We start from the raw sequence: 13,866 nt of genomic DNA on the forward strand, positions 1-13,866 counted from the left end.
CATGCTCTGATGGTCCCAATTCTTTCTTGTCATTTTCTGATTGATTTCCTCCTTTGTTTTCAGGTAGAAATAAGATTGGATTGGGTCACAAGAAAGGTTGATCTTTAGTATTCAACTCAACACTATCTCTCAACCAGGAGACATTGATGGTACTTCAAAACTTTCACTTGTATTTTAGATCACTACGTTTCCATTCTGACATTTTGGAATTTTGACTACAACACACGACATTTTTCTTTTGTTAAACTGTTCAGTTTCCCTGATTCAATTAATTTTTCTTATTTTTATACAAGCATCCAAGTCAAAGTTCAAATTCTCTGGACTGACATTGATTTATTTATTAACAAGTGTTTTAGAGTTGCACTCAGGACTTATTGTTTGCATGTGCATTTCCTCATGCCTTATTTCTTTTAGATATTAAAATATTTTTCTCAGCACGTTTAACAAGAGGTTTGGAGTTGGTGTCTGGAACTTCACATTTCTAAAAATGTATTAGTAATAAACTATACCATTTTCAGTTTAAAAACACACAAAAAAGCTAGCAATTTCCAGTGGAACTGGATGTGTCACACTTTAGTAATTAATAAAGTATTGTTTCTTTAAACATCATTCATTTCTAAAGTTAATTAAATAATTTTAAATTTAAGAAGTAATAATGCTTTTTCAATGGAATGATTATTTACCAATTACTGCAATTATTGGAGAATTAATTGCCACTTGATGATTAATCAGTGGAAGAGCCAATTAGTAGGCTACAATTAACAATTAGCAAACAATCAATTGACACAGCTCTGGAAAGTGAAAACAAATTTGAATATGTTTATGATTTGCCCTTTTTGTTTAAAATCTAAAGTAATGTGTATTTATTATCAAAAATACAATTAAAAATGAAGGAAATGCTTTTAACAGACTAATAACCATAAAACATTAAAAATGTTTGAGTGCTTTTGACTTAACTACTCTTTGTCAGGAACTCAATGTTCTGCCATTATGAAAGTACAAGCTTGAGAAAAGTCATTAGAGATGTTACTGTTACATTAAGTCATAGTAAAAACCCAGAAAATAAACGAAATTTAAAGATTACATAAATAAATAAATTATATAAAATTTATAGATTTAAAGGTTACACAAAAAATTACAGGGTGTCCAAAAAACAAAGATTACAAACTCATATTTATTTAAAAAAAATATAGATACAGCCACAGAGTTTGTCCTAATTACTGAGCAATCTCAAAAAGATTTCATATGTTTCAAGATTTCTTAAAGATAAATCTTGAAATATACATCATGCATTATTCTCACAAGATTGAATCTAGTCTCAATATTGAATCTCTCTCCAGTATTATGTAACAAGAAAATGACCAAAGGGGTTAGGTTAGGAGCACAAGATGGAAATTGAATTGGTCTATCTTGTTCCATCCATCAATTAATAAAAAATTTGTTAGTTAAAAAATTATGCATGCAGCAACAGTAGCATCCTCTGTTTATGTAATATAGAAAAAATTTCTTAAATTTCATTGATGATTACTGAAAACTATATGTGATCTGTTTTCCTTAAATACATAATTTTTTGTAATCCATCAGTTCATTTTCAGACATCCTGTTTTAATCAATAAAACAAAAATGTAAAATTGTTTAATGATGCACAGGATGTTACCAGATTATCAGTCATGCTTGTTAACAACTCTAGATTTTCTCCTTAAAAGTCTAAATAGCCTCTGCTATCTGAAAGTTGTCTTCATCTTTCTAGCATTCAGTTCTCTCCACTTGATTTTAAGATACAATGAAATGATCCAGATTTTGTGCTAGAGATGCATTATCTCTACTGAGATGGAAATCTTTGTTTGTTAATTCTCACTGATGTTTTGGGCTACAGTATTAAATGTGTATGTTCTAAGCTTCTACCATCTGTTCATATTACTGATTGGGATTTTATAAACTCTATTTGCATTAAGATAATCAAGTTTCTCTTTATTATTTTTAAGTCATACTTTGATTTTTGGAGAAAAATATTTTAAAAATTTTAAACTCTCATTTCGTTCTTATGTAAAATAAGAAAAAAAAATTTTGGAAATTTTAATCTAATTCTAGAATAAGCATTCTGATATTTAAAATTTCCAAAAACTTTTTATAATTTAATTAAAAGTGTTTTTAATATAAAGATGTATTTTATATTTTGAAATTATATTTTAAAATAGAAATCATGTGGAAAATCATTAAAGAATGGACCAAAAGTTTTTACAAAAATGTAAATCTTGAAAATTGATTATGTAATTTAATATAAATTTTCTACTTATCATATTTTAATTATATATAAGGGCTGTTCAAAAAAAGGATTGAACTTTGTGATCAGTGTGAAAACCTGCACTTGGAGCAGAATGTGGCCAGTAGTATCATTCAGCAGCAAGTTTTGGCAACATTGTACCACTTGCCACATCACACTTTCTGTATTAATCACTCAGCTAAATCATTTGAATGAATGTGTGAGTTTTTGTATTATTGGACTTCTGGCAAAGTGAAAGTGAAAGATCTTAAAGAGCATGATCAGAAAGTCAACAAAGATTTCTGCTAAAAGTTTAAAGATGTTTGAAGGATGCTGTGCACAGGAAGAGGCTTAAATAGTAGGAAAGTCAAATCTGAATGTTACACCATGACAATGTGCCAGCTCACTCATTACTTCTGATGTGCAAGAAATGACACCCATAATAACTTATCCACCTTACTCTCTGGAGATGACCCCAACATTCTTTTTCATGTTTTTTAAGTTGAAAACAACCTTATAAGGATGTCATTTTTAAACCACAGAGGAGATGAAGGAAAATGTGATACAAGAAGATAGAAAACCTGTGTGTCATTCCAGAAAATGTGTTCTAACAGACTATGGAAGAAATATTGGAAGCAGTGTGACACCAGTAGAGAGGACTAAGTTCCTAAGGAGATGAGGCCTAACAAACTTGTACATAAGTAATAAAATTTTTATAGCAAAAGTTTGGTCTTTTTCTGAAAAGCCCTTGCATATAAAGTCTGAAATGTTAAGAAAATTTAAAACTTAATTAAATAATCTTTATCATTTTTATGGTTGAATGGTGTAATGCCCAATGATAGTTCATTTAATATTTTTAAATGACTGCTGTTGTAATAAATACTTTGATATTTAACAGGAACAGGAGAATCTGGGAAGAGTACATTTATTAAACAGATGAGAATTATTCATGGATCTGGTTATTCTGATGAAGACAAAAAAGGATTTATTAAACTTGTATTCCAAAATATATTCATGGCTATGCAAAGCATGATAAAAGCAATGGATTTGCTACAGATACAATACAAGAATGAAAAAAATATAGTATGTATCAATTAAATTTAAATTGAGTTATGATATAATTTTTATAATTTTTTAATAGAATATTTTTAGAAAAATTAATATTTTAAAACTTAATTATCATAGTATTGCTGTGTTCAAATTTCAGACTAATAGTTTGCTATATTTGACTTTAATAATTGCAGTTATATGATAACTTGTGAAAGAAAAAAGTTACAAAATCAGTAGAATATCCATACACTTTTCCAATAGGGAATCTACCTAAGAATCCAATCTACACCAAAATTTAGCCAAATATATACTACGAATAAAAATTTTGGTAAGATTTTAGATTATGTGCATGTACAATTTTTTAAATTTAAAAACCTGTTCTAATATTTTTATTTATCCAGAATGGCTTGGTCAAATTGAATAATCAACTATCCAAAATACTTGTTCTCAAATATTGAAAAAATTATTTATCATCATCAATGTGAAAAAGACAGTAATAGAAACTATTGTAAAATGTTTTAAATACCAATAAACTATTGAATTTTGATTTTAAAAATTCCCTATTATTTATGTAATGTGAACAGAGAAACAAAACATCAATGTGTGTTCATATTTGAATGAACTATCAATCTCATCAGTATCATTATCAATTGATAGTGTTATTTCTTCTAAGCCTGAGTCAAGAAGACAGATGAATGTTAAATCTCCTGAATTTTGAGATTCTGATATCTTTCACAATTACAGTTGACCATAGAGAAGTTTAATTTATCAGGACTGGTAACCAAAACATGCTAGTGTATAGATGCAGTTTATGAAATCTTCAGAATCTTCAAAACAGAATATAAACACCTAGATGTTGTATTGAACACAAAGTACTTGAAGTGGATTAGTGCACTTTTCAGCATTGCATCATTCTTCAATAACATATGTAGCCTATTTTTAAGTTTAGATGATGATAAAATCAATATTGCTGAAAAGATGTTAAAAGTCAATAGTAAACAGACAGTTTGTATGAGTACCTGAAATCAAAAAGGCTACTATGAAAATTATCTTTTAGTTTTTGACTAAACAATCAACTTTTCAAAGTTAACATTAGTCAAACTGAAGATTATCTTCATATCACATCAATGTTTTCAGACAGCTTCATACCTGGCAGATCAATTTAGACACACAATGAATTTAACTCTGAATTTAATGTAGATGAATCAAATAGATTCAAGTGTAAAATTTTACTCTTGTTATAAATTATAGAAAGAATATGTCATGTTTATAAAATATATTGTATACCATCAAATGAGTCTAATATTGAAGGCTATTGTGCATATGCTAGAAGACTACAAACTGTTAGTTCTATTATCAAATGTTTTGTTATATATTCTGTGTTAGGTCTCTATTTAGTGCCTAAGATTATTTTTAGATGTTAAGAAAATTCAGTTGTAGTATTTCAGATTGTTACTCTACTAAGGGGTCTCAGGATAGCATTCAGGCAAACAACCCCAGAAGTTTTTCATGAATGGGTTCATCTAGGCCCACAATGAGGTGGCCAGGATGAACCCATGATAGGTATGGTTAAAACGTCCTCTCAGTGCCCACAGGATAGAATGAATCAAAAAATGAAAAAAAACCCATTTTCTTGATTCGGGTTTAAAAGAAATACCAATAGTAATTGATGATGATAGTGAAGTCGATGATTAATGTTTTTTAGACTCCTCTGAACTCCTATTGAATTTTGACTTAAAGAATTGTATAGTAGCATTAGCTGTATAGTAGCATTGTTTTAGCAAATTGATTAAAAAGAAATTTAATCTAAGGATTTTCTTGTTCTCAAAAATTCAGAAAGTCATAATTATTCTGTTGTTACTAGAAATTGTATACTATATGAAAGAGAAAGGATCTTTATACTTATTATGTCTTAACTACTATGAGAAAGAACAAATCCAACTTTTAACAAATGTCTTTATTGCACTTCTTTTATGTAAGACGCTGGCCAGAACAAAGGACAAGGGTTACTTTGTTAGCCTTTATATACATCCCCTACCCCAAGGCAATAGTGTTGCCAATCATACAAACCCTGAGGCAATTGTGTTGCCAATTGTGAGAACCGAGAGGGTTAAGCGGCAAGCTTGACTCCACTTATTAGCTTCCTTGTCAGTATGGCCGTAGGAGGGTGAGTTAGTGTAGTGGGGAGGGTTAGTGAGGTCGGGATAAGGTGTTGATTGTACTCAAGGATGACATGCATTGAACATAAAACAACATATTTAATAAACACATAGATTATTACAATTATTCTAGAATACAGAAAAAAATTAAGATACAATTTAAACAGTAACTACTTGTATCGGCATGACAATACTTGTATCGGGAGTTAATATTAGTCTAACCTATAGACTAAAGAACTACGTAACCGAGAGAGAGTTTTATAATCTACGTATAATATACCTCTTAGATCATTGTATAGGACATTGACGAAATGCTCCACGATCAGCAGTCAGTAGGGGGTGACACATAGAGCTCTGTCTTCGGGCTGGAGGTGGCCATTGGGGATTATGGTGGGATGGGTCCTTTGTCCACTGTCAATGTTTACGCCCGGAGGACTGTGTTCAACCCCTTTTTATCCCCTCTTTTGGGGGAGCTGACTAATGCTATGCATGATGTAACCTGTTCTGTGTCTAGAGTTTGTTTACATTAATTGTCAGAAATTGAACATTTTGTCAAATTTATGACCTCTTTCTATCCAGTGTAGTTACTCATTCTACCTCATAAAATTGATAACAGCTGTCAAACAAACTGAATTAATAGCTTGAGGTGACTAAGATCAGGATTTGTCTTGCGACCTTAGTAATGATTGTTGATATTCAAACTGTTTTATCTACTCGACAATCACAGGAAATAGGATGTGTGTGGGGTTTGGTTTTTTGCTTTGTCATCCCTTTTTCCGGGGAGGGAGAGGTTAGAATCGGATTGGAATATTATTTTAATTAATTAAATGATTTAATTAACTTACTTGCCCCCCTCCTCTTCAGATTCTCACACAAATACATAACAATATTCTTACAGTATCTGTGTTAATTTGTCAATTAAACAAGAGACTCTTGTGTATTTAAACAATTTAAATTAATTTAGTACACAGATTAATACTGATAAGAGAATATACTTTTCAGACTGAATCAAATGATTGATGTAATCTGATAAAGTTGACAGCATTTTCTGCAGATTTTATTAAACTGAAATATATGAGATTGTCTAAATAGCTATGATATTGCAGTAGAGGATATTGTCAATAGTTGTCTATTATCTAGGTGTAAACAAAATAATTTTGTTTAGTATATAATGGTTCTTGAATCAAGAACCATAATAACATTTACAGAAATGAAAATTAAGGATAACAGTGTGTCTATATTTTGACTATAAAAATTTATTTTGATCATCTTAATTTTTAAGTATCAAGTAGTAACAATTTTTAGGGAAAAAATTCAAATTAATTAGTTACCTTTATTAGTTTCTACTTCAAGACTGACAATTTTGTATAAAATAATTTTGATTTCAGATTTGTAAATAAAACTGTTGTGAAATAATATAAATTTATATACTTTTTGGAAAGTACAAAATGTTAGTATGGTTGAGGTGTAATAATAAAATTGTATTTATTCAGTTAAACTCCATTCATTATCAGGCTGGCAAGGAAAGTGTAGTTACAGTATGCCATTCAAGACTAATAAAACTGTATTAGAATCATGTTTGCCACAGAATACAAAAAAACTACCAGAAAATTATCCACTTTATTTGTATTTTTGAGATGAGAATTGTTTTATGATTGCATAATCATGCTTTATAGTTTTGTAACTTCAATTTGATCTTCTGCCTTTTGATCTTCTTGAGTGTGTCATGCTCAATCTCTGTTTTACCCTTATTCAATGGACAAAAATAATTTCTTCAACCCAATATAATTTTCTGAGATTAACCAAGTAGTCATAATTTATTTACTCTATAAGATATTTCTGCTTCTAAATTTGCATTTCTCTGAAAATTATTGAATCATGAAATGTTTGAGATAAATAGCTCTTTATGCTAGTGTATTGAAGTTGTAGGGATCACTGAAATACTGTGAGTTATGTATGTGAACATAATTTGCCAAAAAAGAGAGGAACAAAAATTTCAGACAAGACACTAACAAGAACGTCTGATATATAAATAAAATGGAACAAAATTTATTCTTATTGGGTTTATGCTTACAGGATCTTTTTGCTTTTCCAAGGTTCCGATTATGGTCAGTACCCAGCAATTGTTTACTCCTGCCCTTTTTTTCTTGTTATGACAGTTTGATATTTATGCAAAGTTACAAAAATAAAATCTGTTCACATAATACAACAATTATAAACTAAGGCTACTCTAAAACTATCTTAGAATCAAAAACAAGATCGGGAATATGATACAGGAAGAGAATAAGGATAAAGTAAGGATAGAAATACCCAGGATATTTTTTTTTGTGTTTGGATGATATAATTCCTTTCAGATGAAGAGAGGGTCTACATGAAGTGAAACTTTATGCTAAGTTTCACTTCTTTTCTTTGGTGCACTACATTTGATGCCTTCCTTTTTCTTTTATTTTCTCTTCTCAATCACAAGAGTTCACTACACAATTTTGGGGACTACGTTTGGATAATCTGTTGCACCCTTCAACCACTCCATAAGATGTTGCCTCATCTCATTCAATTCTGCTCCTAATACTGCCAGTCTTGTCTCAGCTTGAGCAGAAAAGTCCGTCCTCTTCTTCTGATGGTCTGGCAAAAAAGTGACCAGCAACTCCTTTTCCAACATTCCATGTGACTTCCCTTTTCATTGTTCTGCACAATGAAAAGGGAAGTCACGAGGGGGATCCGTTCCGAGAACCATCTGGAACAGTTATCAAAAGTCAAGTTTCTGGGACTCTATGGTATTTTTATTTTACCTGAAGATGGTCTTTATTTTTAAAGACCATCTTCAGGTAACAAAAGACTAGAAACATTAGTAATTAAATCGTTTTTGCTGCTTTCAAAGATATCTTGAGTGTCTGAAAATCCACAGATGCAGCTTGTATTTGTCATACATTTACAGATTTTGTCATAATGATCATAAAAAGTGAACTTTTATTATGTAAAACTGAAAATTTTTGTTACAGTGATTTCTTAAACTGAAACATTTTTACATTAACCTTTCAGCAGTGGGAGAGTCAGGTATGGTTCTATCCCTTAGTAGTGGAGAATATACCCGAAAAATTTTTAAAGTATTTTTTCCCGCAATTTTTCTCATTTCCGTTTTAGAAAAAGTATTTGTAAACAGTTATGTCTAGTAAAGAAAAGTCTTTTTTTATTGTTACATAATTCATTTTTTATGTGAATTTTTTTTTGCGGTAGTTTTTGGCTAGATTCTGGTGATACCCCCAAAATAATTTAACGTATATATACGTCCCTCACCACTGCCACACGATCGCCCTCGACGTATATATACGTCCCTCACTGCTGAGTGGTTAAGATGCATAGTATTAGTAGGAGATTGAAAATAAATTCATTATATCAGCACTCATTAGAATGACATTTTACCATACCTGTTCTTATATTTTCAAAGATTCTAATGTATCATAATCATTAATTACATAAAATAAACTTTATAATTCTATTTAGGAAAATGCAGAATTGGTTAAGGCAGTTGACTATGAAACAGTAACAACATTTGATAACCAGTATGTAGAAGCAATTAAATCATTATGGGAAGATGCTGGCATTCAAGAATGTTATGATAGACGAAGAGAATATCAATTAACAGATTCAGCTAAATAGTAAGATATCAATTTATTATAAATTATCAAAATATTGAAGTGTTTACCCCAAAATATTTTCTTCTCATTTCATTTACCTATTTATTATTATTATTTAAATGCATTTGTATTGTATTTTTTACTCAATTGGTTGATATTCAGGCCAAATGCTGTATGATGTGACAGAGAAATCACTGAGATCAGCATTATATGTGCGTTTTTTGCAAGTGCTATAGTCGTCGTCTTCTCCCACTATTGTATTTTTTAAATTCATTGTTAAAAATTTTTAAAAATCAATTTTAAATCAAATCAATTTTATTAGAACCTATTGACGATATCCCAGTTACTGAGATATCTTCTGAACTGTTATAATAAATGATATTGAGACAATGTGCAAAGTGGCCTCTATGTTTCTGCACCACAGGACTGAAGGGTGCAGAAGCATAGAGGGCACTTTGCACATTGTCACAATCGCATTGGTGATGACAGTCATCAGGACAGACACAGAAACCTTGATGGCCATTACATTTGTTTTGCACAAGTGGGCACATTTGTAGGTGTTTGGGCCCAGGATGGAGAAGGTCTGAGAGACAGCCGGTAGAAGTGCACTCAACTACAAACTTAACATTAAACAATACCTGTTTATTTACATAAGCATCTTATAATTATTTACATTAGTTATAAGAATCTTAGCTTAATGCTAATTTTATAAGGATCTCTACCAAGTAGCTATTATCATTAATATTTCTCTTAATGTTATACAATATCCAAAACCAGGGCGAGGAATCAAGCGAATACAGATCAAAGGAATGCACTCACGACAAATAAGAAAAGAGCGACTTGTAATCTTACAACTAACTTACACTAAATTATAAACTAAACAGGGAAGGAAGAATAGCAAGAAGTTTTAGTATGATAGAGGAGGTTATAACAAATACCTGGGTTCTCTGTTTCGTATTGATGCTCTTCTGGTGGGGAACCACTCTAGATTGTTTCTTGATGATCTTTTTTGGATCTCTTTGATGGATCTCCTTATACAAGGGATGTTGTCTCTATCTCTTTACATTAGCGGGGTCCTTTCTCTTTCTGTAGGCTACCTTCGTCTCCCTTTGTCCCTCTAGATGACGAGCAGGAGTGTAACCTTCACACGTCTACTTTCACCAAGAGTCCGACCCAAGAATGAACCTTCTTATCATTCTAGTAGCTTCAGGGCCTTCACTTCCCATTGTTGTGGTTTGTGGAAAGGGTTACCCATCCACAGGAAGGAATGTTAATAGAAAATTCAAAAAAACAAAAGGAAGAAGAAAGAAAACTTATATCTAATATATACATTAATATGGCATATTGCCACAATCATCATTAGTTTCTATCTTCTGCCTTCCTAGCCACTTTTTCAGTTCAGGGAAGAAGTGGAAATTGCTCAGCATAAACCAGGGCTGTATGCTGGTGTTAAAAAGTTCCCATTGAAATTGCTGAAGAAGCTGTTGGGTTACAGCAGCACTGTGAGGTTGGACATTGTCATGAGTCAGAAGAACTCCAGAAGTCAGCATGCTTCTTCTTTTGTTCTGAATGGCTCTCTGCAGTCATTGTAAAATTTTGCAATAAACAGCTGCATTGATCATAGTCCCCATAAACTCAACAAGCAACACACCTCTTTGGTCCAAAACATGGTAGCCATAACCTTCCTGTTGTTGAAGGTTTGTCTGAACTTTTTTGGTTTGTTTGGCAAGTTTGAGTGCATCCATTGTCATGACTGTTATTTTGTTTTGGGGTTAATGTATTGAATCCAAGTCATCTCCGGTCACAATCAATGTCAAAAAATTGTCACCTTCAGCCTCATAATGGGTGAGGAAGGTCAGTCTTGCTGCCATTCAGCAACTTTTCTGGTCATCAGACAATATCTTTGAAACCCATGAGTGCACAGTTTTTTGTAGCATAGGTGATCTGTTATGATCCTGTAAACAGATGATCTTGAAACTTCAGTAAATTCCACATACAACTCACTTAATGTAAACCTCTGTTTTTTTTCAAACCACTTGGTCAACTTGTTGAACAATGTCTTCTGTTGTGACAGACTTGTGTCCTTGTCCCCCTTCATTGTGAACATCAATTTGGCCTTCTTTAAATTTCCTACACTACTTATGCACAACACCATCACTCATAAGATTTTAACTGTAATGCCAGCTCATTATTCAATGAATTTCCACAGTGCTATTCCCTTCTGCTTGAAGAAACCGAATTATACCATGCAACTCACACTTGGCAGGAGAGTCAATCATAGCAGCCATGTTTATGTGCCTGCAACTAAGCTCGCAATGGCTATGGTAGTGGCTATGGTAGAGGAGATGCGCAATTGCCCTCCGTGCATACCTTTTTCCTTCCACTCAACTGGCTGTTTACCTGCATGATCAGAGGTTGAAACAGAAACCACTTACATTTTAATGCACTTAGAATTCTCTTTAGTACAATTATTCAGTATAATGCATGTTCATAGAAATTTTGCGAACAAAATTGTATTCAATGTTTAAAAATATATGCAATATAGTTTTCTAGTATGTTTAGTGAAAACTGAATTTTTTTATTAATTATTTATTTATACATTTTAGCTATTTAAGTGATCTTGATAGAATATCTACTACTGATTATTTGCCAACTCAACAAGATATTTTACGTGTTAGAGTTCCAACAACTGGAATAATTGAATATCCATTTGATTTAGATTCCATTATATTCAGGTGTGTTGAAGCTATATCAAATTTTTAAAATATATCTATAATGTAATTATTGAAACTTCTAATTATAATAATTGTAGTATATCAGTTTTTTTTATTAATTTATTATTTAGAAAAAATTTAAATCAATATGCTGTGTAGTAATAAAATATATTTTGTCCTAAAATATCCAAAATGATTTTATTAATACAGTAAAATTTCCTTATAGTAATCACTTTGGATCTCATTTATTCAGACAACAATAATCAAATGATAACATTTAAGCTGAGTAAATAAAAATGGAGACTGCAATTAATAGAAATTCTGATTTTATTGACTCTGACATTAAAAAGTCATATTAAAACAATTATAAAATTAATAAATCTTAGAATTATACATTATAACTATTATTTATTAGTAATAAGAGCTAGTGTGTAATTTATGTAAGAAATTACAGCAATTTAAATTGCTATATCACATGCAAAAAATGATTAAAACAATTAATGCTTAATGTTTACATGCTGGATTTAGACTGGAGATAGTAACTGAAGATAATTGCATATTGAGCACATTAATAATTGCATATTGAGCACATTAATAATCTGCACATTGAGGCTGAAAGTACACAAAAAGGCAACTTTTTCGTGGACTTAGATCCATCGGTAATCAACAATATGAATATAATGATAATTGAACTCTGATTATGATGATAAAAAAAATGTTATATGTATATTTTAATTATGTTTTGGTATATTACAATTCTGATTGCATTAAATGACTGATAATAATATCAATGATTAAAATAAGTAGATTCTACTGTATACACGTGATAAAAGTAAACAACAAATTATGTTGATGTAAACAGTAACCTCAAAAGCTGTTTATTAATTTTTAAACAGTAATGAACATTGAACTTGGATGTATTAAATTTAAAATTTACTGTAAAAATACGTTGTATAAAGATTTATTATAAACAGTTTTATAAAATACCAGATCAGTAAACATAGTTAAAAGAAATTATTTTGAAGTTTTTTTCAGTAATTCAAGATTTACCATGCATAAGAAAACTTTATAAATTGCTTTTCGCATTATTTTACTGTTTAGTTGCATTGTTTTTCTTCCTTATTTAGAATGGTTGATGTTGGTGGTCAAAGGTCTGAAAGAAGAAAATGGATACACTGTTTTGAAAATGTTACATCTATAATTTTTCTTGTTGCCTTAAGTGAATATGATCAAATTTTGTTTGAATCTGATAATGAGGTAGTATAAATTTTAACTTGTAATACTGTGTTGATATAGTCAATTTATAGTGTATATTCTAAATACATAAAAATGAATTCTTATTTTTCAATTTATATCACACTATCTGAATTTTTTGAAATCTAGATAGAATATACACAATAATATACTTTCTAATTTCTTAAAGAACTAATTTAGATGGTTTGATGGCCGAGTGGTCAAGGTGGCAGCCTACCACTCTGGGGGACCTGGGATCAAATCCGGACAGGTTGAAAAATTCCCAGGAATTTTTCATGGGGTGATTTGTCCGGATTTGTCAGGCCTCGTCCCTCACCATCTGGTGCCTGTGGGCCTAGTCAAATCCATAAAGGGCTTGCTAAAAGAAGCCCTCTTAGTGCCCACAGGGTGGAAAGAGTTTAAAAAAGAAAAACAACTAATTAGTACAAAAATGTATGTGCTTTTTTTTTTTTTTTTTTTTTTTTTTTTTGAAGATTAAAATGTTTTTAAAATTATTTTGTGTTAAAATAATGGAGATGATTATATATTTGAATATTAAAAATTTTATAAATAATAGAAGCTATAGAGATTTTTTTTTGTATATTTATATTTAAAATTGTTTTCAGAATAGAATGGAAGAAAGCAAAGCGTTATTCAAAACCATTATTACTTATCCCTGGTTTCAAAATTCTTCTATCATTCTTTTCTTGAATAAGAAAGATTTATTAGAAGAGAAGATCATGCATTCACATATAGTTGATTATTTTCCAGAATTTGACGGTAAGTTTAGTTTTTAAAAATATTTGCTTTAA

The 13,866-nt window shown here is 30.6% G+C and overlaps 1 protein-coding gene across 8 annotated transcripts in view; it reads left to right on the forward strand.

Annotated features, from left to right (window-relative positions):
- LOC136983887 (G protein alpha q subunit-like) overlaps positions 1-13,866 on the forward strand; it is a 44,041-nt gene that overhangs the window by 5,305 nt on the left and 24,870 nt on the right. For 7 of the 8 annotated variants that reach the window (XM_067280765.1, XM_067280764.1, XM_067280770.1 and 4 more), the window contains 5 exons: positions 3,162-3,346; positions 8,974-9,128; positions 11,714-11,842; positions 12,949-13,078; positions 13,681-13,834. In XM_067280765.1, the coding sequence (XP_067136866.1) occupies positions 3,162-3,346; positions 8,974-9,128; positions 11,714-11,842; positions 12,949-13,078; positions 13,681-13,834 (753 nt within the window). Of the gene's footprint in view, positions 1-2,163; positions 2,965-3,161; positions 3,347-8,973; positions 9,129-11,713; positions 11,843-12,948; positions 13,079-13,680; positions 13,835-13,866 lie in introns of those variants that run through there. The other variant, XM_067280769.1, reaches the window with a different exon arrangement.

This window comes from Centruroides vittatus, unplaced genomic scaffold, assembly GCF_030686945.1.
Source record: "Centruroides vittatus isolate TY-2023 unplaced genomic scaffold, ASM3068694v2 contig_890, whole genome shotgun sequence".
Taxonomy (NCBI): Eukaryota; Metazoa; Arthropoda; class Arachnida; order Scorpiones; family Buthidae; genus Centruroides; species Centruroides vittatus.